The 27,024-nt window shown below is 44.5% G+C and overlaps 1 protein-coding gene across 2 annotated transcripts in view; it reads left to right on the forward strand.

Annotated features, from left to right (window-relative positions):
- The first annotated feature begins 9,573 nt into the window (after nucleotides 1-9,573).
- zgc:158403 (tetratricopeptide repeat protein 39A) overlaps nucleotides 9,574-27,024 on the forward strand; it is an 85,846-nt gene continuing 68,395 nt past the window's right edge. For both annotated transcript variants that reach the window (XM_048618106.1, XM_048618107.1), the window contains exon 1: nucleotides 9,574-9,830. In XM_048618106.1, coding sequence (XP_048474063.1) covers nucleotides 9,799-9,830 — 32 coding nt within the window. In that variant the 5' untranslated portion in view covers nucleotides 9,574-9,798. The remainder of the gene's footprint in view (nucleotides 9,831-27,024) is intronic.

Consider the following 27,024-nt stretch of genomic DNA (forward strand, 5'->3'; position numbering starts at 1 on the left):
TCAGCCTTCCTGCTCCTCTGATGCTGCTTGGCCTGCTGTGTTCATCCAGCTCTACACCTTGTTATCTCAGATTCTCCAGCATCTGCAGTTCCTACTATGTCTGAAACTAGCTTTTATCTTGGATTTACAGCAGAGAACCTACCTGGATGGGTGCAGGTCCAGCAACTCTCAAGAAACTTAATACCATCCAGAACAAAGCAGCCTACTTGATTGGCACCACATTCATTACCTTCAACATTAATTCTCTTCACCACAGATACACGGCTACAACAGTGTGCACCATCTACAAGATGAAAGGGTATAACTCACGTGGTTCCTTTGACAGTACCTTCCACACCCATGACATCTACCATTTAGAAGGACAAGGGCAGCAGATACATGGGAACAACACTCCCTGCCATTCACCATCCTGACTTGGAAATATATCGCCGTTCCTTCAGTATCACTGGGTCAAAATCTTGGAACTCCCTCTGTAATGGTCACTGTGTCAGTAATCCTACAGGTTAAGGACTGCTGCAGTTCAAGAAGTGCTTCCCACCACCACCTGCTCCAGGGCAATTAGTTATGGCCATGAAATGTGGCAATGCCCATATCCCATGAATGAATAAAAATACAAATTAATAAGATAATATTGTACAAAACCTCCTCTTGTAGCCTCACTAAGGCCTTGACATTATTTCCAAACTTTGGTTTGAGGAATTGGAGACAATGCTACAGATGAGGTTTACCAATGATTTATAAGGTTTTAGTGTAGCTTCTATGCTTTTGTGCTGTACTTCAATATTGATAGAGTCAAGTATCCTGTAGGCCTCTTCGACAGCCTTCACAACATGTCCTGCCACTTTCGAAGGTTTTTGTTTGTCTCTTGGAGGTCTGCAGGATCCTACATTCCTTCAAAGATGCACCGTGTAGAAAATATTGAGGAACATCCCTTTGCAAAATATCTAACTTCAAACAAAATAAGGCAATGCCAATGCCATAGAGGAATCCAATGCTTTCTTGATTGCTTGTTTGGAATGCGTTGATGAGTTTTTGTTCTTTTGAAGGAAACATTAACTAAGTTAAACAGCCCCTGGTGGGAAACTGCAACACAAACAATGTTTAAAGGTCAACAGAAAAGTACGAAACTAGGAAGGAAACTTATAAAAATCGAATTCAAAATTATGTTATCCAGGATAATGATACCCACTGCAACAACTGGAGAGGTACCAAACAGAGAGCCAGTGACAGTACTAAACAGTGTGACCGCCAGTCCTTTGTTCCTATGCCAACAAGTCTGCCTAGATTTACGTTTGTGCAATTTCAGTAAAGGTGGCCCTGCCATCTCCTCCCACTGAGGCTGCACCAGGTATAATGGCCACAATCAATTCACTGGCTTGTCTCCTGGCAAGGGTCAAGCTGCTAATGAGGAGTGAAGGCCCCCTGAGCCTGGTGACCGTTTTATTGAGTGTGGAGCCTCTTAACCGCTTCAACACGAATACAAAAGTGTACGTTGTCGCAGCAGCTTGGGCCACAAGTTAACTGGATGGCTGGTGTGGATTAGATTGGTGCCAACAGGATGGTGTTCAGTTCCCGTTTCGGCTGGGTTTTATTCAGAACCTGCTAACTTGCCCTACCCGTGGTAGAAGTCGGGGCATTGTGGGTCAGACCTGCCTTTCAGCAGAAGAAGCAGTTTCCCATGGGGCTGACCATCAATCCTCCCCTCACCTTTAAGCATTTGTCCAATTTATTGCTGTTGATGCAAGCTTACTGGGGGTCAGTTAGCTCAGTTGGCAAGGTACCTGGTTTGTGATGCAGAGTGACACTAACAGCATGGGTTCAATTCCTACACTGTCTAAAGTTAGCATTAAGTTCCCACCTTCTGAACATTGCACATCACCTGAGGTGTGGTGACCCTCAGGGTTAACCCACTAACAGTTGTATCTCTGTCTTCCTCTAACAAGCAAGTGTAACTACAGGAGCTTTACCTTCCTAAAATCCAGGACACCTTTACTGTGTTCATTTTCATAATAAGTCATTGAGATATCATTTTCATTTTTACTGCTTATGTGGCAGTCCAGGACATTGTATGGGCAACCACTGTAGAGTTACTAATTTTCACTTGATTCAGTAAAATCTGGTTCTCCACTCCACCTGGTCACATTCCAGGAGGGCCACATGAACATGATCCCTGCCATTCCTTGAAGTGTTGCTGCAACATGATGCTACATCAAGTGATATAGAGCCCCAGTTATATCACACATTATTCCTGGCTACTTTAAAGCCATGTATATTGGGGCGTCTCTACTTCAGTCGCAGTTCCATTGAATTGCACCAGGGTGCTGTAGTTACTCTTAGATAGAAAGGCTAAATTCCCATCCCCAATATTGCCCCAGTGACCCCTGCTGGACTAAGCACACATCTGGACATGGGAATCAAAGACATATGGAGATGTACAGTACAGAAACAGACCCTTCAGTCCAACTTGTCCATGCCAATCAGATATCCTAAATTAACCTAGTCCCAGTTGCCAGCATTGACCTATGTCCCTCTAAACCTGTCCTATTCATAGAATTGCCTACAGTGTGTAAAGCAGGCCATTCAGCCCATCGAGTCTACACCAACCCTCCAAAGAGCATCCCACCCAGACCCACCCCCTTACCCTATCCCTGTAACCCTGCATTTCCCATGGCTAACCCACCTAACCTGCACATCCCTGGACACCATGGGTGACTTAGCACGGCCAATTCACCCTAACCTGCACATCTTTGGACTGGGGGAGGAAACCCACACAGACGCAGGGAGAATGTGCAAACTCCACACAGACAGTCACCCTAGGGTGGAATTGAACCCAGGTCGCTGGCACTGTGAGGCAGCAGTGCTAACCACTGAGCCACTTTGCTGCCCATCCAGTGGCCTTTTAAAGGCTGTAACTGTACCAGCCTCTACCATCTCCCCTGGCAGCTCATTCCATACATGCACCACCCTCTGTGTGAAAAAGTTGCCACTTTTAAATCTTTCCCCTCTCACCTTAAACTTATGCCTACTAGAATTGGATTCCTCTACATAATCAAGTTAAGCGGTGATGCCCACACAGTCAAATAGCCTGTCAACACTTGACCTTAAAGAATGCCAACTTAGGCAAAGGCGACTGGAGGGAAAGATATTCATGGCATGAATTTTCAGGCAGGGAAATTGAAATAGAAAAAAAAAACTGACAAATAAATAGTGTCTATTTATGTCTACAGGTGAATCAAGTTTCAGATTGAACTTTAGTAACCTTGCTCTGAAGGTATAATTTAAGAAGACAAACAAGCTTCTGTATACTCCCAGGTGTATTTCATCAGTACACTCCTTCATTAAATCAATGACGTTTTCCCTAGAACCATGAGGTTAAAGTTACTGGTAACTTACCATGCAGTAAATCTGAACTCATTCTAAATCTCACCTACCCATCAGCCCAGTGCTCACTAACCTACCTTAGCTCCCATTCCATCAATGCTTTAATTTTAAGAATCTCACTCTTGAGTTCAAATCCCTTCATGAACTCTCGCCTCCCTAACCTGATGACCTGTTGCAACCTGATTGCGTATTCCTCCCAATTGGCAGCTGTGCCTTCAGCTGCCTCGCCCCTAAGTTCTCGACTGCCCCTCCCTCGGCTTCTCCAACTCTCTCTACCCCACCCTTAAGAAACTTTTCAGAAGCAGATGTTTTTTGGTCAAACACTGGGTCCTCGGCTGTATTAACTCTTTGGTTTCAAAGTTTGTAAGACAACACTGCCATGAAGTGCCTTGGAGCCATTTTAATGCACTAAAGGTGCTATAGAAATGCAAGTTGTTGAATAAAACATCGAATATTATGGGCTACATGGTAGTAATACTCCCTCTCCCTTTAGTCCCCTTCAGTATTGGACTAGGTGTTCCATTCTTTATAAACTAAACAAGTTTTTCCTATCTGAAGTACATAAAATCTGAGTTTTTTTTCACATTTCAATTTGCCGTAGCCAGCAACACCCACATTCCACAGACAATTTTTTTTTAAACAGGTCGCCTTCTGAACTTAAGTGAGTAAAGTCATATTTGACTCAATCTGTTCCCAAAGGTCAATCAGGAGGTAACTTCAGGGAATGAACCCTTACTATTGGGCTCACACTGCATCGCAATCCAACTGTCCGGCTAAATGAGTTAACTTATCCCCATCTCTCTTGGCGACGAGTATCCCATTCATTAAGCCAAGGATGCACACCTGTACGCAAACTTCAGCTGTGGTCTCCCCAAAACCCTTCCTAATTGGGAAGAGTGGTGTGGTGTTAATATCACTGGGTTGGTGATCCAGAACCCCAGCCACATGTAATGGGCTTGAATCTCATCATAGCAGATGGTGAAATTTGAATTCAACAAAAACTTGGTCTAATGGTGACCATTATTGTACAAACTTGTCTAGTCCAATAATTAGGGAAGAAAAATCTGCCATGCTTACCTGTTCTGGCCTACATATGACACCAGACCAACAGCATGTGCTTGAGTCTTAACTGCCCTCTGGGCAATTAAGAATGGGCAATAAATACTGACCTACACAGCAAAGATCATGTCCGATGAGTTAATTTTTCAAAAATTGCAGAGTTTAATGCAAATATCTGAACACCCTTGCAATGAAAGTTCATCAACTTTTCTCACTGGCTTTCCTGAATCCATCTGGGATTGTTTCCAGCTGCACTGACCAAATTTTCAAAAGTGTTCTGAGGTTGCATCACATCGGACTCTAAATGTTACCTCTGTTTCTCTCTCCACAAATGCTGCCAGACCTGCTGAGTTTCTCCAGCATTCTCTGTGTTGGTTTCAAAAGTCAATATCAGGACATGTTAGGAAGGTGGGAAGGTATCTGTGGTGATTGACATGTTGTGTTGTCAGGAGTCTGGGTAGAGGAACAATTGCAGGTGGGAGGTTTCTTGATGATATCTCCTGGATTACGCCCAGCCAGAATTGGCAACATTATTCTGTGCCTCATTTAATACGTACTATCAGAGCTGTTACATGCAATGCAAATGTGATGTGATGAATATTTACAGGATGGAACTTCATGCAAATAATCTACCCCTTCCACACACCAGACCCAATTTACATTTGACAAAAAAAAGGAGAAAGGTGAAGGCCAGAACATTGAACTATATCAAAAAACAGAAAGTGCTGGAGAAACTTAGCAAGTCTGGCAGCATCTGTGGAGAGAGAGACAGAGTTAACGTTTCGAGTCTGATATGTTTTAGATCTTATGCATCTGCAGTTCTTTGTTTTATTTTGGCATTTGAACCATTTTTTGGGAAATCGTCATGACACCAGGAAGTTGCTGAGACACAGACAAAACCAGGATGTCTAATGATCCTAGTGACAAGACGTTACCCACTCCTCTATTGAAAGCAAAATATCGCAGATGCTGGAAATCTGAAATAAAACAAAAAGCACTGGTGAAACTCTGGCAACATCTATGGAGGGAGAGGCAGAATTAACGTTTCAAGTCCAGTCTGATTCTTCTTCAGAACATGCACGTACCTCTGTCTGTCCCAGATCTGAGTCGCCCATTACCACATCTCCCGTGCTGGAAAGGCTGTTAAAAGTTAGGAAACGAGATGCAAAGGGTATGCGTCCAGTCTTCAGAACAGTTAAAATGATGGGATAGACTCGAGAGGCTGAATGGCCTATTTGTGGCCTCATGCTCCTTGAAGTAATTGCTTTGGGATTCCTTTTCAGGAATAATTGGCACCTTTTAAAATCAGCTTTGGCAGTAGGGAAAGAAATGGAACTCACCACACCTACTTGCAAAATCAACGGGGTTAGAGTTTAGCTTTAACATGTCTCTCACTCAGTCTTACTGTGTTTGATCTTGTTCTGTTAAATAAAACTCCTGTTCTCTATGTGATTTCTTGGTCAGGAGATTTTCTCGTCGAGATCCTGTTTGTCGGGTCTGGCAGCTTTTATCTACATTTTGAAAGAGGAATTGTATCAGTGACTCAGTGGTTTGTAAGATAAACAATATTAACCTTCTGACATAAAAGTAATGTAAAGATTCTACTTATTTTCTGAGCTGATGCAATATCTGTTTAGTTTCATTTTATTCCTGTTCATCGTCTCCCTTACATCTCTGGTTGTTCAGCTCCATGGCTAGTCGCAACCCTCCCTTGTTGCACCCCAACCCCTCCCAGCAAGTGACCATGTGTAAGCTTGCTAGCAGGCTATTGAACTGTAAGTGGCTTCACTGCAAACCTTGATCCTACTCTCATGCACCATCTTCAATTCCACCTGTAATGGACAATCTAGCCATTTGTAACTCAGGGGCACTGAGACCTAATGTTATTCCCACCACTAATGCAGGCCTGACTCTCCTGGGATCTTCCTGCTCTTTATGGTTCAACAATTATTTGAACTCATACCTTTAATGGCCTGAGACTGGGATGGATTTTAAAACATACACTAACTCAAAGACTGAGACATTAGGATTGCTCAAAGACAGGTGTCTTAAAGAAGAAAGAGAGACGATCAGTGTGTTACAATATGCCTTTAAGAGCTATGGTTACATTTCCAACATACAGAAATTGCATGGCACTTTATGACACACCTGTGACACAGCAATACTCTGGAAACAGAGCAACGCCTCTTAAAGGTGTACTGCAACAGAAAAGCAGAGAGTTTGGCGAGAGAATTTGAGAGCTGAAGGCAAAGACAGCTAATGAGAAGATCACCAAGAATGGAGTGAAGGAAGGGGGAGATGCTGAAGGGGTCTGGGGGAGGCAGGATAGTGTGGTGAAGAAGTGAAAGGTTGTGAGATGGAAGGGATATGGGGTAGTGGTTGTCGAGACAGGGAGGAGAAAACCAATTGATTTGAAGACGAGCTTGAGATGGTGGGAAATAAGTTCTATAAAAGTAAAGTACTGTGGATGCTGGAGATCTGAAATAAAAAACAAAACTGCTGGATGGCAGCATCTGCAGAGAAAGAAAGAGATAACATTTCGGGACCATTATGACTTTTCTTTCAAACCAGATTTGTTTGTTACTTTAAAATTGTTTTATGCAGATTTTACCTCTGTTCCTCCTTGTTCTGGGCTTGGATTAATTGTCAAGACACAACCAACCCTGTTGTATGAATGCCTATTTCTAGGCAGTAACAATATCTTGCATTTATGTAGTGCCTTTGATGTAGCCCCCAGAGTACTTTGCAGGAAGGTTATCAGAGAGATGCTGACATGGAGCTTCAATAGGAGATAGCAGGGTCAAGCCTAGGTGTCTGAGCAGGTGTCTAAGGATAATCTCAAAGGTGGAACAAGAGATGGAGAGTCAGATAGATTTTGAGAAGTAATTCCAAAGCTTTGGATTTTTTCCACAGTATTAGGCTGTCATGGGTTACATCAACATTTATTAACCAGACTGGGCCAGTTAAGCGTCATTGCTGTGGGTCTGGAGTCACATGTAGGCCAGACTGGGTAAGGATGGCAGATTTGCTTCCCTAAAGGATATTTGTGAACCAAATGGGTTTTTCCAACAAGCAACAATGGTCATCATGAGACTCTTAATTCCAGATTTTTACTGAATTCAAATTCCACCATCCCCAGAACATTACCTGGGTCTCTGTATTAACAGCCCAGTGATAATACCACTAGGCCATCACCTGCCCTATAGGCAGCTAAAGGCTTTTAGATCCATTGTCTCCCAGTTGTACCTGGCATAAACATCCATTGATGTCAATGCTAACAAATATCTCAGAGTGAGTATATAGGTGGCACATCTGGTACCACCCACTTTGGTTTTAATTGTTATCCCAAATATTTCTCAGAAGCCACAAAAACCACTTCCTCATTCCCTTCCTCCTCCAGATGTGATGATTTCCCCTGAAACACCATACCTCACCCCTGCCTCCCCCCACAGAGGAGACGGTGGTGTCATCGTAATGCTACTGGACTAGAATCCAGAGGCCCAGGCTAAATGATCTGGGGAGGTAGGTTTTAGTTGCACTATGAAGTTTGAATACAGATAATGAATCTAGAATTGAAAGCTAGTAAAACTCCATCTGGTTCACTATTGCCCTTTAAGGGGTTACAGCTGGCCTAAATAGCCTGGATCTTGAGTGTTACGGCTCCTGCTGTTCTGGGAGTGGGGCCTCAGTCAGCAGCACTCCTGGGGCCTGTGATTTCTATCCCTGCCACATATATGTGACTCCGGACCCACAACAATGTTAAGTGGCTGTTTTTTGAGGTTGCTTAGCAAGGTCCTCAGTTTGTGGGCAATTAGGGATGGGCAACGGATTCTCACATTGTCCATATCTTGCATTCATTCATGGGATGCTGGCTGAGCCCATATTTATTTCCCGTCCCTAGCTGCCCTTGAGAAGGTGATGGTGAGCTACCGTCTTGAACCACTGTAGGTTGACTCACAATTCCCTTTGGGCGGGAATTCTAGGATTTGAACTCAGTTGCGCTGAGGGAATGGAAATATATTTCCAAGCCAGGATGGTGAGTGGCTTGGTGGGGAACTTGCAGGGGGTGATATTTCCATGTATCTGCTGCCCCAGTGCTTCTAAATGCTTGCGGTAATGGGTTTGGAAGATGCTGTGTAAAGGGGCCTTAGTGAATTTCTGCCATGTATCTTGTAGATAGTACACACTGCTGTGGCTGAGCATCAGCGGTGGAGGGAGTGAACACTTGTGGATGTGGTGCCAATCAAATGGGCTGCTTTGTCCTGGACACTGTCAAGGTCCTTGCATATTACTGGCATATAATTGGTTAGTTGCCACTCTTCATCCCAATACTGTCTGGGTCTTGCTGCAGTTGGAAATGATACTGCTTCAGTATGTGAGGATTCGTGAATGGCGCTGAACATTGTGCAATCATCACTGAACATCCCCATTTCTGACCTTGTGATGGAGAGAAGGTCATTGAAGACGCAACTGAAGATAGTTTGTCGTGGGTAGTACCCTGAGCCAGGAGGGTTAGGGTTGGGGGTTCAAGTCCCACCTGCTCCTGAGGTATGCAGCAACATTGCTGAACGCATTGATTAGAAAATAAAAACAGAAATCACTGGAAAAGTTCAACAGGTCTGGCAGCAGCCATGAAGAGAAATCAGAGTTAACCTTTTGGGTCCAGTCACTCCACCTGAAACGTTACCTCTGATTTCTCTCCACAGATGCTGCCAGACCTGCTGAGATTTTCCAGCAATTTCACTTTTTGTTTCTGATTTACATCATCCGCAGTTCTTTTGGGTTTTAATCAGAACATATCTACCCTGAGGAACTCCTGCAGAGATTTCCTGGAGCTGAGAATGGACTGACCTCCCAACAGCCACTTGTGTGCCAGGCATGACTGCAATGAGTGGAGAATTTCCCCCCGATTCCCATTGTCTGCTCGGGCTCCTAAAGACCACAACAGTGGATGGGGGTGATACAGAGATTCAAAGGCTACCTTTTAAGGAGGCTGCTTTAACGTAGGTTGTGATTGGTTCGGGGGTGGAGGGGGGAGATGTTTCCAAAGCGCAGCGACAGACGGCCGTCGCTATCTCCCTTAAGAGACATCCAAAGCGAGCAAGTTGCGACTGGAGCGGGTGGTTGGGCACATTTCTGCGTTGCTCTCTCCGCGTTTATTCCCCAGTCGGTAACCGGAGGAGTTGCAGGGGAAGTGGGACACGGGAAAGTGGCTGAGGTACCGTTTCTCCATCCTCCCGACCTGTACCCCCTTTCCCTCCTCCCTAGGACCGGAACATTGACTCCCATCAGCACCGCCAGCTTGGTTTTGTTTTCAAAAAATCTCTGACAACATTTCTGGAGCCGGAGCAGCTGGAAATGGCTAACTCCAGAGAGTCCCCGCCCAGAAGGCAAGTATATGGGAGAGAAACAAAATAATTGAAGTTTTCTGCCTTCAGTAAAGCCTCGCCTCAGTCGCCACTGTCAAAGTGAAGTTGTTTGCAAATATTTGTTTCGACTCAACAACAGATTTTCAGATTTCTGTTGGAACACAATTGTATGGAGAGATGCAAACGTGGCACTTTAATCAGCAGAATGGAAATATATTTAAATAGATATCTTCAAAGGAGAACGGGGTCTTGGCTAAACCATTTGGCATGACTGTCCTGTTCTATCCTGCTGGGGTTACCAATTGCTACATGCCCCCCTCCCCCTTTGAAAGGCTGATGCAGCAGTTCTTATGTACAACAGGTGTAAGGTAATGTCGCCATTGTCTTAGAGAACCATAGGGCTGCTCTCTTATTAGAGCGAGAGGGAGAGGATTGGTGTTGAGGCTAACCTGAGGTCACTACTGGTGTCTGAACCACTGAACCACTGCAGAAAGTTATTCGGAATGCATTCCATGGCCCTTTTTGAGTGTGGGTTCTTTGACAGGGTACATGCAGCGAGGTTGTCACCCCTCATGGGAGAGGGCAAAATTTCAGAATAAAGGGTCACCCCTTTTAAGATCAGAGATGAGGGTTGTGAATCTGTGGAATTCTTTTACCACAGAAAGCTGTAGAGGCTGGGCTGTCAAGTACATTCAACGCTGAGAGTGATGGCTATTTAATCAGTAAGGGAATCAAGGGTTGTTGTGGGGGGGAGGGTGGCGCAGGGGAAGGCTGGAAAGTGGACTGCTTCGGTATCCGAGAATGGCGGACAGGCTCAATGGGCCGAATGGCCTAATTATGTTTCTGTGTCTTCATGTGGGGCGGGGGATGATTTAATTTGTTCCTACTTTCTAACCCCTCCCTCCCAGTTGTTATCAGGATGGCAGCAGGTGAAATTGGTCCATGTGGCAGGCTTGCATTCATATATAGGGAATTGACATCCGTTGGGACTTCACAAGAATGCAATAAGACAGCCTGGGACTGACATTGGATGGTGTTGGTGTGTTACCGTTCACTTGGGGAGGGATGGTTCCAGCGGTGACAGGCACGTTGCAGCTTGGACCTACAGACAGCAATGGAAGAGACACCAATTTCTTCACATCACAGGATCAACCGGGAATCTCTCTGGCTGTTACTGCTCGCCGTTGGCACACATCAAAAGGATTTGCAGCTTGATAACCGAATTATTTGGCTGCAGGTTCCTTGGCCTTCAGGCCCTGGAGTGGGACCTGAACTTGGAGACCTGGTTCAGAAGCAGAGGTGGTAACTACCGCGCCACAAAACCTCTTTGTATGCTAGTATCGAGACTCAGATGTGGGACCAAAACAAATTGTAAACAGGGACAAACAGAGGTTGCGATTTAGGGAGGGAATTCCAGAGCTTAGTGGCGGAGCAGTGAAAATCATGAGGTTAGAGGAAAAGAATGTAACTGGCCTAGGCCAGGAATCTGATACAGGCAGTAATTTTATCTACCACATATCTGGGCCTGGCAACTACTTGGAGAGAAAATGGGAATCTTTTGTAAGAAAGAAGCTCTTGCAGTTGTGTAGCATTCTATTTTAAGAGAAGATGACGAGCTGTTTTTTTTTCAAAATAGGAACTTAATCTCCCCACACTGGTAAGGTTGGTGTTTATTGTTCAGTTATTTGAATCCTGGTGACTACTGCTGTGGGCTAGGTAGAGAAAAAGGAACTCGAGAGTTCCAGCGACATTGAAAATGCGATGACATATCTCCAAGTTGAAATGGTGTATGGGCTGGAAGGGAACTTGAGATGGTGCCCACTGTATATGCTCCCTCCCTCTGGTTGGGAGAGGTCGGGGGTTTGTAAGATGCTGCAGTGCCCCCAGTGCATAGTACACAGCACTGTCACTGTGTGTCCAGGGTGGAGGCATTGACTGTTTTAAGTGTAGGATGGGTTTCCGCTGCATTTGAACGTAGAAATTATTACAGGCATCTGCTAGTTGGCCTCTGGAACCTGCTCTGCTGCTTGACAAGATCGTGGCTGAACAGATTTCTTTCTAATTCATTCGCGGTATGCTGGTGTCATTGGCTGGGTCAGCATTTATTGCCCATTCCTAGGGCAGTTAAGAATCAACCACTTATTGGTGTGGGTCTGGAATCACATGTAGGCCAGGCTGAGTAAGATATCCTTCCCTAAAGGACATTAGTAAACCAAAATTGGTTTTTCCCCAAACAATCAGCAATGGTTGCATAGTCATCATTCCCCACCTCGAATTCAGACTTCATTATCTGCCATGGCAGGATTTGAGCTCAGGTCCCTAGGTTAATACTCCAGTGATAATACCACAAGACCATTGCCTCCCTATTGTGGGCCCAATTCCGTTATCCTGCCCACTCCCTGTAGCCATTAATACCCTGTCAATCAGAAACCCTTGTAAGGCAGCATCAGAAAATACTCCATCCTCTATTCTACAAGGAGGAGAATAACACATAAGAATGAGCCTCTGTTTTCCTCATCTCCATCTTAATTTTTTTGTCTAAAACTCTGTCCTCTAGTTCTAATCTCTCCCATAGTGGGGTGCATCCTTTTTAGCATCCAACCTGTCACACCCACTCAAGATCTTAATATAGAAAATAGGAGCAGGTGTAGGTCATTCGGCCCTTTAAGCCGGCTTCTGCCATTCAGTAAGATCATGACTGATCAACCAACCCAGTTCCCTGTTCCGGCTTTCACCTCAGACCCTTTGACCCCTTTATCCCTGAGGACTTTATATCTAACTCCTTCCTGAAAACATTTAATGTTTTGACTTCAACCGAGAATTCCACAGTCTCACCACTCTCTGAGTGAAGAAATTTTTCCTTTCAGTCTGAAACGACCTACCCCATATTCTTTGACCGTGTGACCCCCAGTCCTGTACTCCCTGGTCATTGGGGACATCCTTCCTGCGCTTACCCTGTCTTGCATGTTTCAATATCTCTCATTCTTCCAAACTGCAATGGGTACAGACCCAGCTGTCTCATTAAAACAATCCCCTCATCCCAGGAATCAACCTTCATTAAACTGCTTTTGGTACAATTATATCCTTTCTTAAGCAAGGAGACCAGAATTGTACATTGTACCCCAGATTGGGTTTCACCAATGCTCCGTACAATTGTAGAAAAAGAAATCCCTATTTTGATATTCTGTTTCCCTTGCAATAAAAATTTGATTTTCCTTCCTGCTCATTTGCTGTAGGAGTTGCAGGTAGACAGGGTAAAAAAGAAGGCATTTTGTATGCTTGGCTTTTGTTGGTCAGTGCATTGAGTATAGGAGTTGGGAGGTCATGTTGCGGCTGTACAGGACATTGGTTAGGCCACTTTTGGAATACTGCGTGCAGTTCTGGTCTCCCTGCTATAGGAAAGATGTTGTGAAACTTGAAGGGATTCAGAAAAGATTTAGAAGCACGTTGCCAGGGTTGGAACGTTTGAGCTTTGGGAGAGGCTGAATAGGCTGGGGCTATTTCCCTAGAGCATCGGAAGCTGAGCGGTGACCTTATAGAGGTTTATAAAATCATGATGGGCGTGGATAGGGTGAATAGACAAGGTCTTTACCCCAGGGTAAGGGAGTCCAAAACTGGAGGGCATAGGTTTTAAGGTGAGAGAGGAAAGATTTAAGAGGGACCCAAGGGGCAATGTTTTTCTGCAGAGGGTGATGCATGTATGGAATAAGCTGCCAGGGGAATTGAAGGCTGGTACAGTTACAACATTTTAAAGGCATCTGGATGGGTACATGAATATGAGGTCTTTAGAAGGATATGGGCCAAATGCTGGCAAATGGGACTAGATTGATTTAGGATATCTGGTTGGCATGGAAGTGTTGGACCGAAGGATTTGTTTCTGGGCTGTACACCTCTGACTCTGTGCCATACCTGCGTACTATGCACTACTCTGATTTGCACAGTGCTGTATTTCTTCAGTGTTAAAGTGAACAGGGCATATTCAGCCATACTCCAGACTTGTGGCTTGTAGCTGTTAGAGAGGGTTTAGTGAGTTAAGGAGGTGATTTGATGATGGTGACATCATTGAATGCGAGGGCAAGTGCTTGGACTCTCCTCTCATGGACCTTCGACTGAAGCAGTTGGTAGCACATGCATTTCTGAGGTTGTGGGGCCAAGGCTAGTTCAGAGACTTAAGTTACTCAGCCAACACCTGAGTTCAATTTCAGAAGTGCCTTCTTTCAGACCAAGCCCAATAACGTGAACACAATAGTTGCTATTTCAAAGTGACTATCAGGATCCTGGTGCGTATTGATGCTTTAGCCAACACCCAAAACAAATGTTTTAGTCATTATCTCCTTGTTGAACACAGGAGTTTATTGTGTGCAAATTGGTTGCCACGTTTCCTGTGTTATGACAGTAAATGCACCTCAATGCTTTATAGTTAAGGAAGCACTTTTAGAGACTTGAAGGCACAGCATAAATGCTAGTCCGATTTTTATTCTGAAAATAATAAATGCTGGAGACCACAGCGGTCAGGCAACATCTATGGAGACAGAGCAAGCTAACGTTTTGAGTCTAGATGACTCTTCATCAGAGCTGAAGTGAAGTGTGCAGGGGACAGCATTTATGCAAAAGGTTTGGTGGGATTTGGCTTGGGGTTGGTGGGCGTAGGGTGCTGGTGAAGAAAAGATGTTGATAGTTCAGATTGAGTGATCGGAATGTGAGAATGGCAGAACAATGGTGTATCTAAGTGCCAGACTGGAAGGGACAGTCCCACTGGGGTGGGGGGAGGGGAGAGGAGAGAGGAGAGAGGACATGGTGACAGAGAATGTAACAAGTAAAGCTAAAAGAAAAGGAAGAAATGGGAGCTGGTTCACAATTTGAAGGTGTTGAACTCAATATTAAGCCCAGAAGGCTGTAAAGTGCCTAGTCTGAAGATGAGATGTTGTTCCTCCAGTTTCTGCTGTGTTTCGCTGGAGCACTGCAGCATGCAGAGCAGGGACATGTGGGTATGTGAGCAGGACGCTGTGTTAAAATGACTCCATCTCATTCACCCAGTTCCTTTTGCTTATGTTGCATCTGTTTGGATGATGCCACCTTCAAAAACAGCACCACTGACATGGCTTGCTTCTTCCATGATCATGGTTTCCCACCCACTGTGGTCTACAGGGCTCTCAACTGCATCCGCCCCATCACCCATGCTTCCACCTTTGCCCCTTCCCGTCACTCACAACAATGTGATTGAGTCCCCCTTGTCCTCATTTTTCATCCCACCAGCCTCCGCATTCAAAGGATCATTCTCCGCCATTTCAGACAACTCCAGCAGAAAGCCACCACCAAACCCATCTTCCCCTCACTTCCCCATCTGCATTTCACAGGGATCGTTCCCTCTGGGACACTGCACAACCATTCCACATTAATGGTCCATTCCATGACCACTGACAAAACCTAACCTCCCCATGGCACCTTCCCGTGTAACCACAGAAGGTGTAACACCTGCCCCTTCGCCGCCTCCCTGCTCACCATCCAAGGGCTAAAACAGTCTTTCCAGGTGAAGCAGCATTTGACCTGTACCTCCTCCAATCTTGTGTTTTGTATTCACTGCATGCAATGTGGCCTATTCTACATTGGAGAAACCAAATGCAGACTGGGTGACTGCTTTGCAGAACACCTCCAGTCTGTGTGCAAGTGTGACCCTGACCTTCCTGTAGCTGGTCATTTTAACACAGCGTCCTGCTCACACGCCCACTTGTCCTGTCCTCTGCATTCTGCATGTGCTCCAGTGAATCACAGTGCAAACTGGAGGAACATCATCTCATCTTCAGATTAGGCACTTTATAGCCTTCTGGACTTAATATTGAGTTCAGCTTAATATTGTGAACCAACTCCCATTTCCTTCCCTTCCTTTAGCTTTATTTGTTGCATTCACTGTCACCAGGTCCTCTGTCCCCATCTCCCAGTCCAGTAGGACGGTGTGTTCTTTCCAGTCTAGCAGTTAGCCACATCACTTCTGCCATTTGCACATTCTGATCGCTTAATCTGAACTATCAACATCCTTTCTCCCTTTGCACTCCACACCTCACCACTCACACGCTCAATCATTCCCAACTATTGCATAACTGCTGCCCCTTCCACATGTCAGCTAGTCATCTGGACTCGAAACGTTAGCTTGCTTTCTGACCCACTGTGATTTCCAGCTTTTGTTGTTTTAGGTACAGATTTCAGAATCTGCAGTAATTTTACTCCTGACTTTTATTCCATTGGGGATAGCCCTTGGAGTGTGAATGTTACTTGCCACTTAGCCCATATGTTATGTGTCAGGGCCCTGTGTTTTAGAACATTGATTTAACAACTTAATGTTTTATGATGGACAGAAGTTATGCTTTTTTATTACCCATGATCAGTATCCTTTTGTGTGAAAGAGTTGTGTGTCTTCTCACCCCTTTGAATGTGTATTTCAATTGTATGCAATCAGCAGCAAGCTTTCGTGAGTTGTTTCTCTTCCCCTCCCGCCAACCCCTCTTTTCCCCTCACCCCCCTCCTCTCCTTTTCCCCCTCTCTCCATTTAGGTTCTTGGGTGAAATTGAAGCTGGAATAGGTTGACTGAGTCCTTCTCTCTGGGATCTCCTACTTTCAAGGTAGCGTTGTTGCTTGGCAATTTGGGGCTAGTTTGTGGTTGGACTTTCTGACCGCTGATCTATTGGCCAAACTAACAACGAGCAGCTTCAAGCTGATGTTTTTTTTTAAAAAGGCAACAATGTGGCTTTTTTTGTCATGTGACTTTCAACAAATCCAAGTCTTCTTAAAAAAATTTGATCGTGTTGATTCTAATATCATGTGGTGTAATGTGGTATGATTTAACACCTTGTGGTTTGAGACTGTCATATTAGAGTTATAGAGTCATGCAGCATGGAAACAGACCCTTTGGTCCAACTCATCCATGCCAACCAGATATCTTAAATTAATCTAGCCCCACTTGCCAGCATTTGGGCCATATCCCTCTAAACCCCTCCTATTCATGTATATATTCAGATACGTTTTAAAAGTTGTAATTGTACCAGCCTCCAACCCATACTCTGGCAACTCATTCCATACATGTAACACCCTCTGCGAAAACATTGCCTCTTCGGTCCCTTTTTAAATCTTTCCCCTCTCACCTTAAACCTATGCCCTCTAGTTTTGGACTCCCTTACCCTAGGGTAAAGACCTTGGCTATTCACCCTATCCACGCCCATCATGATTTTATAAACCTCTATAAGGTCACCCCTCAGCCTTCGACACTCCAGGGAAAATAGCCCCAGCCTATTCAGCCTCTCCCGATAACTCAAACCCCCTGACCCTGGCAACATCCTCATAAATCTCTTCTGAATCCTTTCCAGTTTCACAACATCTTTCATATAGCTGGGAGACCAGAACTGAACACAGTATTCCAAAAGTGGCCTAACCAATGTCGTGACCTCCCAACTCCTATACTCCATGCACTGACCAATAAAGGCAAGTATACCAAATGCTTTCTTCACTACCCTGTCTACCTGTAACTCCACGTTTAATTATGAGCCTACAGTCCGAGGTCTCTTTGTTCAGCAACACTCCCCTGGACCTTACTATTAAGTGTATAAGTCCTGGCCTGATTTGCCTTTCCAAAATGCAGCATCTCACATTTAGCTAAATTAAACTCCATCTGCCACTCCTTGGCCCACTGGCCCATCTGATCAAGCTTCTGTTGTACTCTGAGGTAACCTTCTTTGCTGTCTACTACACCCCTATTTTTGGTGTCATCTGGAAACTTACTAACTGTATTTCCTATATTTACCTCCAGATCATTTATATAAATGAGAAAAAGCAGTGGACCCAGCACTGATCTCTGTGGCACACCACTGGTCATAGGCCTCCAGTCTGAAAAGCAACCCTCCCCCACCGTCTTCTGCCTTCAGACCAGTTCTGTATCCAAATGGCTCGCTCTCTCTGTGAACTAACCTTGCTAACCAGTCTACATTGCGGAACCTTGTCGAATGCCTTAGTGAAGTCCATATAGACACCATCCATCGCTCTGCCCTCATCAATCCTCTTTGTCACTTCTTCAAAAACGCAATCAAGTTAGTGAGACATGATTTCCCATGCACAAAGCTATGTTGAATATTCCTAATCAGTCCTTGCCTTTCCAAATACATATAAATCCTGCGCCTCAGACTCCTCTCCAACTTACATCAGGGTCATTGGTCTACAGTTCCCTGGCTTTTCCTTACTTTTTGCAACAAAACAATGATAAGGCCATTCATGTTCATCTGCCATCAACTGTATTTCAATTTCCTGCATTGTTCAGAAAGACAGATAATCTGAGGATTCCATAAAACTGTTTTGTTGGCCCTGTCTGAACCAAAGTGATGTGTACATTCTCTGGTTGACTGGGAATGTCCACATTTAATTAGGTATTTACTTGAAATTTGGTATTGTCTATAGCTCCAGCATCAATGGTCACAAGATTTGTAGTAGCCTTTTTTAATAAGCCTACTGTGTCCAGTGTTTGAAAGTGTTGATGGAAAGTTCACAACATAATGGATCATGGCAATGAAATCTGTGGCCCTGGTAGTGTCAAGAAAAGATTTACCAGTTCTGTGCAAAGGAAGATACCACAAACAATGAAATGAACGATCCAAGAATCTCTGCTGTTGATGAGCAAACGTTTGGGCACTAAGAGATGACCGTGTTCATCTCAATGTATCACAGGATTGTTCACATCCACCTGAGATGGCAGAGAAGATGAGGGTTTAATATTCCACCGAAAACAAATAGGCATCTGTGACAATGCAGCATTTCCTCAAAGTGGCACTGCAATGTCACAATAGACTAGCTGCTCAAGTCTTTGGAATGGGGCATGACCCACAAGTTTCACATTTGAGTGAGAACATTGAGAAAAGATTTTGCTGGGAGCTCATATAGCTATGTCGTTAGCCAGGAGCTGAGGGAGTGGGCTCAAGGGGCCGGTGGGAGGGAAGCCAAGTGAAAGTGGATTTAATGAGCTTCACCAATGTTATTTTTAAAGCAATAGACAACTTGTGAGCTGCATTTTTTTATGGATGTATTTGAACTGACTTGTTTTGTGTTGAGATGCTAAAGGAAGCCAGATTGGTGATGGAGGCGACCTGTGTGCGCACTATGGCTGACGCTTTGACGCGGCTACAGAGTACAGATCACTGTCTGTCAGTCGAACAGTGAAGGAATGGCGATTATATTTCCAAGTGAGTGGTTTGGAGGGGAACTTACAGGGAGTGGTGTCTCTATGTGACTGCCACTATTGTCCTTCTCGGTAGAAGTGGTCGTGCATTTGGAGGGTGCACCTTTGCCCATCTGAACCCCAGCTGGTTGACTCTGAGAGGCACAGGAAATCTTAGGCTAGCTGCACATATAGACCCATGTCACATAGCAGTGTGTTCCAGAAAGGCCACATTCAAAAACCTACCCTCCATGTTCATAAATCATGTGAACTCACTCTTTGAAGCCATGCTGTACAGTTACTGATGTGACCCACAGGAAGCCCCTTCATTAGCTAATTCGGTGGAAGGTACTGACACGGTTGCCTGACATCCCACTTCAGAGCCTCGCGTTGTCCTTTACGTAGGCCCGAGAGATTGCTACCATGTCACAGATGCCACCCTGTGGGTAAGGCGTTTAAACCCATCTGCCTAAGGAAAGGAATAAAAGGAGTGAGGTGATGTTGGAACTATATAAATGGTTAAGTCACACAGTTATTGTATTGTGTGAAGTTCTGGAATCCACATTAGACGAAGGATGTGATTGCACAAGAGAGAGACAGCGTGGTGGTTCAGTGGTTAGCACTGCTGTCTCACAGCAACAGATACTCCGGTTTGATCGTGTGACTGGCTGTGGGGAGTTTGCACATTCTCCCTGTGTCTGTGTAGATTTCGTCCGGGTGCTCCCGTTTCCTCCCACAGTCTGAAGATGTGCAGGTTAGGTGGATTGGCCATGGGAGATTGTCTATTGCGTCCAGGAATGTGCAGGCTGGGTGGAAATGCAGGGTTATAGGGACAGGGTTGGGGGGAGTTGGGTCTGGGTGGGATAGTCTTCAGAGGGTCAATGTGGACTCGATGGACTGAATGGCCTGCTTCTGCACTGTAAGGATCCTAAGAATGTATGATGCAGGGGTGATTTACCAGGATGTTGCATACACTGGAAAGTTTCAGTTATGAAGAGAGATTGGACAGACTGGAATTGTTTTCCTTGGAGATTGAGAGGGGACATGATTGAGACAAAGAACATTGAGGGGCATAGACAGGAAGAAACTTTTCCCCTTGACGGAGGGATCAGTGATCGGGGTGGGGGGAGGATAGATTTAAGGTCAAGGGCAGAAGGTTTAGAGGAGATGTGAGGAAAAGCTTTTTCACCCAGAGGGTGGTGGGCATCTGGAACTTGCTGCCTATCAGGGTGGTAGAGGCGGAAACCCTCGTAGCATTGAAGAAGTATTTAGATGTGCACTTGCAATGTCAAGGCTTCCAAGGTTATGGGCCAAGTGTTGGGAACGGGGATTAGAATAGTTAGGATTTTTTTTTTGGCCCAGCGTGGCCCAAAGGTCTGTGCTGTAGACCTCTACGATTCTAATACTGAAAAAGGGAAGACTTGCATTTAAATTGTACAATTGATGACCTTTGATTTTCCAATTGAGTATTTTGAGGTGCAGTCACTTTTTTTGTTTTGTGGGACATGGGAGTCGCTGGCTAGGCCAACACTTACTGTCCTTCCCTGGTACTGATGTGGGCCCGGAGTCACATGGAGCCCTGATGAGGTAAAGACAGCAGATTTCCTTCCTTAAAGGACATTATAATGTAGGAAACACAGCTGGAAAGTTATGCACAGTAAGCTCCCACAAACAACAATATGATAATGACCAGATCATCTGGGCCTTTTTGTGACGTTGATTTGAAGGGTAAATATAAGCCAACACACCAGAGAGAGCACCCTGCTGTTCTTTAAAATAGTGCCGGGGATCTTTTGCATCATGGGACTCGGTTTAGTCTCTAGTCGAAAAAGACAGCACCTCTGACAGGGCAGCACTCCCTCAGTATTTGGAAGGTGGAGGCTTGTATTGGGTCTTGAACCTACAGACATCTGACCCTGAGATCAGAGATGAGGAGAAATTCACCCAGACAGTGGTGAGCCTGGGGAATTCTCTGCCAAAAAAAGCAGTTGAGGCTAAAACATTGAATGTTTTCAAGAGGGAGTTAGATAGAGATCTTGAAGCTAAAGGGATCAAAGGGTATTGGGGAGAAAGCAGGAACAGAGTACTGAGTTGGCAGAGCAGGATTGAAGAGCCAAATGGCCTACTCCTGCTCCTATGTAAGAGTATTAACCGCTGAGTCACGGCTGATAGGTTATTATCCCACACTGCCATTTGAAGAAGAGTAGAGAGTTCTCCATGTATCTGGAGCAATGTTTATTTCTTCAAGGGACAAAGTAACCTGCTGATTAACACGTTGCTGTTTTTGGGATTTCTCTGCTCCTCACAAGTTATACTGATTTATGACACAAAGCTCTCGGTACTTATTACAGATTGTCAGAGCTGCCTTAGTCCCTGCTGCTGTTTCTAACCCAAATTACCTCATTATCATGTGAATGGCACTTGTGACTTTGTCTCTGCCCAGCAATTGTGTTGCTGTCTTGTTAAGTCCCAGCCATGTGATAGTTTTATTAGTTGGCACAATTTTTTTTGTTAAAGCTCTGATTTAGATTTTCACAGAAGATATTTTGAGCTGCTCTTTGTGGGATCTTCCTATACTGCACAACAGAAGCAGCAGTGACTCCACTTCAGAGTTAATGTGAAGACCTGAGTAGAGCCCTTAAAGCCACTATTGGGACTATTCCAGCATTGTTTCCCATTTCACCAGGAACTCGAGACTCATCGCTCCATCTTTATTCCTACATCCAATCCAGCTTTGTCATCGTCTTTCATGGGATTTAGGCATCACTGACTGGGTCAGACAGAGGTTGTGAGTTTGGAAGGTGCTGGCCAAGGAGGCTTGGTGAGTTGCTGCAGTGCATCTTGCAGAAGGTACACACTGCTGTTACTATCCACTGGTGGTGAGGAGAGTGAATGTTCAGGTGGTGCATAGGATGCTAATTTAAATGGATGGCTTTGACCCAGATTGTGTCAGACCTTTTCAGTACCGTCAGTACGGAGAATTGGGTGCAAATCCGACAGCCAAAACTGGTTGAATCTGAATTCAACCAGTATGGGTGGAATGTAAGTCTGAGGTTGTAGACTTGCTCGCTGAGCAGTTTGGTTGCAGACGTTTCGTCACCCTGCTAGGTAACATCGTCAGTGTGCCTCCGATGAATACAAGTCGAGTCTTAGTAAAGGTGACCACGACAACTATCATTGATTGTTGCAAAAGCTCATTTGTTTGCTAATACGTCTTTAATGAAGGCAAACTGCAGACCTTTACTGGTGCAGCCTACATGTGACTTCAGGCCTGTTGCAGTTGGCCAACCCAATTGGTGGCCACTGAGCAAAGAACTGTCCACGAAAGAATATCACAAAAATTTCCGAGCTCTCTCTTAAATTCTCTGAATTTCATTGAGGTTACTTTGTCGTAAAACTCCTGGCTTTTTTTCCAGTTCGCTAACAGAAGGTCATTAAACGGAAACCTCTCTTTTTCTCCCTAACCACAGATGCTGTGTGAATCACTGAGAATTTCCACCACTTGCTTCAAGATCCCAACGTTTTCTGGTATTTTGCCTGATGCCAACATTTTTTTTTGAATTCTTTCATAGGCCTTAAACCAACATTTGTTGGCCATCCCTAATTGTGCTGTTAGGCCATTTTTGAAGCTGGTTAAGAGCTGACACATTTCTGTGGATCTGCAGGCCTACCTTCACATTGTAGGCCCGAGCAGGTAAAAATGGCAGATTTCTCTCCCTGAAGAACATTAGTGAACCAGATGGATCTTTGAAACAATTGGTGCAAGTTGTCATGTGAGAGTAGCTTGACAGTCCAAATTGTACTAATTGAATTTAAAATGCACCAGTTATGATGGTGAGATTTGAATCTGTGTCCTCCGAACCTGGGCCTCAGGATTGATAACCTGGTGATGTTATCACAACTGTCTCTTTAGATGGGAGCAGTACTGAATGACCTTGGGCTTGTCACAGCTGAACCTAATAATGATCTCCCGTTAGGATCAAAAGCGTGGAAACTCGTTGATTCTCTGGACTTAGTTGAGGGGCTCCTGCGACAAAACTGGAACACTTACCTTGGCTGACGTCAGTTGACTCAGCATAAACAGTGAGTGAGACCTGAGTGCTATCGGGTCGGTTTGTCTCAGCAACTCACTGTCCTTGCCAAATATATCATTAGAAAAACTGCCTGGGACTATAAATGGCAACAGAGGAGGTGCCAACTTGTCATTTTTAATCAGAACAAATGGCATACGATTTTCTTTTTCCCTGAGAAAAAAGGATGGAATCTGATCTCTGCAGCCCTCGTTTCCATTGCCAGAATCCATTGTAATAAAAACTGAACTTGATTAATTCCATTTTCCTTTTGAACCAAATGTGTAGCCCACACGAGTTGAAGTGTTTACATGAGGGTGGGGTGCCATTTTATTCCAAAAGAGCAGCTGTTGTGTAATATTTATTCGTGAAAAGTCGCTCTAATGTTTATCACACCCTTCCTTAGGAGAGAAACATGGCTTGTTTCTCACATGGTCTGAAGGGGTTTTGAGGAAGACTTCTATTTACGTAATTTGGTCAGTCTCACCTTTAATGTGTCAATGCTTGGCCTCTCCTGGCTCCTCTGGCTCTACCCCCAAAGTGGAGAGTTGATTAACACTTCGTATAGCATCTACAAGAACAGTCAGAGGCTAGATATCCTGCAGTAAGTCACCCCAAAAGCCTGTCCCTCACCTACAAAGTGAGTCAGGAATGGGGTTGAATACTCGCCACCTGCCTGGTTGGGTGGCCTCAGCAACACTCATGAAAGAAAATAAAATTCAAATTAAAGATAAAATTCAGATAAAATTAGCAACTTGTGACTTGGCAGGAAACTACAAGTGATGATATTGACGTGCATCTTTTTTTAAAAAAAATCATTCACGGGATGAGGGCGTCACTGACCAGGCAACATTTATTGCTCATCCCTAATTGCCCAGAGGGCAGTTCAGAGTCAACCACATTGCTTTGGCACTGGAGTCATGTGTAGGCCAGACCAGATAAGGATGGCAGTTTCCTTCCCTAAAGGACATTAGTGAATCAGAAGGGTTTTTCCAACAATCAACAATGAATTCATCGCCATCATTAGACTCTTAATTCCAGATTTTTAAAAAAATTGAACTCAAATTCCACCATCTGCCGTGGCAGGATTCAAAGCCATTTTCCCAGAACATTATCTGGGTTAACAGTCTAGCCATAATCACCTCTGTTGCCTATCTTCCTCCTAGTGGTAGAGGTCATGGTATTAATGGAGGATTCTGGCTGCAGTACATCTTGTAGATGGTACATTGCTGCTACTGCGTTGGTGGTGGAGGGAGTGAATGTTTAAGGTGGTGGATGAGGTGCTGATCAAATGGATTTCTTTGTCCTGGATGGTGTGAAGCTTCTTGGAGCTGTGAACGTCTAGCCAAGTAGAGAATATACCGCAGACTCCTGACTTCTATTGATAATTCTTCATTTCCAATATGTGATAGTGTTTTTGTTTGGGGCTGGGGTGCTTGGGTTTGAGTTCCAATGAGAGCTCTGGCGTTTATTGGGTCAAAGTGAAGAGAGCTTTATTCTGCATTAATGTTTGGAAAAACACCTCAATGTTCCGTCACACCATTAGCTTTTCTATCTTCAAAAGCCTCTCAGTCAGTGATGCCCATATCCCATCAATTAATTAGTTTTGTAATCTGAATTCTAATTTACTGGCACAGTGGCTTAGCACTGCTGCCTCCATGTCAGGGACCCAGGTTTGATTCCACTCTTGGGCAACTGTGTGGAATTTGCGCATTTGCCTCGTGTCTGTGTGCGTTTCCTCCAGGTGCTTCGGTTTCCTCCTACAGTCCAAAGATGTGCAGGTTAGGGTGGATTGGCCGTGCTAAATTGCCCCATAGTGTCCAGGGGTGTGTAGGCTAGGTGGATTAGCCATGGGAAATGCAGGGTTGCAGGGATGGGGGTAGGCGCTGGGTCTGGGTGGGATGCTCTTTGCAGGGTCAATGCAGATTTGATGGGCTGAATGGCCTGTTTCCACAGTGGAGTTGTAAGATTCTATGATTCTGTGAAGTCAGGACCTGAGAGGAGAGTAGGAGTGATTTTAGTGAGTTTGAACTCTCTGTCTCTCTTTGTCTCTGATGCTTGCCAAAGCATGGGATTTTGGAGATGGAAATAGGAGAATTTTAAGTTCTACCATCAACAGTCCACGCAACAGCTTTCATTAATCCAAGGTGCTTTTGTCATCTTTTGGCCCAAGTTTGGCTGTCTTTCACATTTCCTGTTTGGTGTCCAATATTCCTCTCAGAAAAGTACCTCCAATTAAATTCACCCTTTGTAGCCTCACCTGGTTGACGCCTCATTTTTGGGTATTCTTCATGCTCCTCCTGGCATGCCCTCCTGCCGTCTCCATTCAACTAGGGTTGATCCCCTGGCTCAACGATAATTGTAGGGGTGGGGAACATGCCAGTCCATAAGGTTGCAGATTTGGGGTGAAGTACAGTTCTGCTGCTGTTGGACCACACCATCTCATGGAGGCCAGATTTGAAATGCTAGATCTGTGTGAAGTCTATTTCATGTAGACAAAGTGCCAAACAATGTAATGTAGGTGTTATCAATGTAAAGACAGGATATTGTCTCCACAGGGACTGTGCACTGTTCATTCTTACCGTTACTGTTGTGACGAGAAGGCAGATTGGTGAAGATGAGGTCAAGTACATTTCTCCCTCTTGTTATCTTCCTCACCAGCTGCTACAGCTCCCGTCTAGCAGTGATGTCCTTGACCAGCTCAGTCAAGTTGCTGACGAGCCACTATTGGTGATGGACATAGCATCCCTCAACCAGACGACATTCCTCACCCTTTGTCACCCTCAGGGCTTCCTCCAAGTGCTGTTCAATATGGAGGAGCACTGATTCATCAGCTGAGTGAGTATGTGATCATCAGCAGGAGAGTTCCTTGCCCAGGTTTGACCTGAAGGCATGAGACTTCATGGGGTCCGGTGTCAACGATGAGGAGTCCTAGAGAAACTCCTTAACCATGTAACCAAACTAAAAGAGGATATAGACGTAGGTATGCATTCTCCAAGAACTGCTGAATTCCTTTCGTGGAGGAGCTAGGACCTTGGAAAAGTCAAAGTAATGTTAATCTCTCATATTTTGCCATCTTCTTAAAGATGTGGGAATAGGTGATGTGATGCAACAATGTGATAATATTGCAGACAGGCAAACCACAGGTAAATTGTATGGAGATTTCTAATGCCTATAATTAGCAACTTGTCTCAGAGGTAGGGTGAGTTAGTGAGAAGACAAACAGTGCATGTTCCATTTAAATAAATAACTTTGTTGGTTGAATGGCAGTTGTGTATGTCTGCACGTATGTATGTGTTTCCATGTGTGTACATGCATGTTTTTGTGTGTGTATACGTGTGCACGTGTGTACATGTACTTGCATTTATATAGCACTATTGATGACCATAGAATGTCCCAAACAGTTTTACAACTAATGACGAACTTTGTGGAGTGCAGTCATTGTTAGAGTGTGAGGACTAATTTATGCACAGCAAGCTCCCACATTTTCTTTTTGAAAGATGAGATTTGAATACTTGATAAATATTGACTACAGGATGCCAAGAAGACTTTCTTTGCTTTTCTTTCCAGATAATTCATGTTTATAATTTACCTCCATCTCACAGTCAGGGGCCTTGGCATCACTTCTTATCTGAACAGCCGACATTGCAGTGCTCTTTCTCTCTCTGTCAGCCTGTGGTGTGTGACTTGAAGTGTAAGTCTGAGACAACCGAACCCCAGTTTACACTGAACCAATTCAAACTCGGCTGGAGGTCATTTTTCATAGCGTTCTGTTTTTTAAATGAGGCATTCTTGGTGAAAGCCAAGAGCTTATTGTTTGATTAGGACAGCAAATAAGATAGTGGCTAGGTAACACCACATGTAAACGGTTTGTAGAATGAAGGTGATTGATACTATGGTGATGCAGCAATTGGAGGTGGGGTTTTTTGGTATCATTCGTGGGATGTGGGCA

This window comes from Rhincodon typus, chromosome 38, assembly GCF_021869965.1.
Source record: "Rhincodon typus isolate 14 chromosome 38, sRhiTyp1.1, whole genome shotgun sequence".
Lineage (NCBI taxonomy): Eukaryota > Metazoa > Chordata > Chondrichthyes > Orectolobiformes > Rhincodontidae > Rhincodon > Rhincodon typus.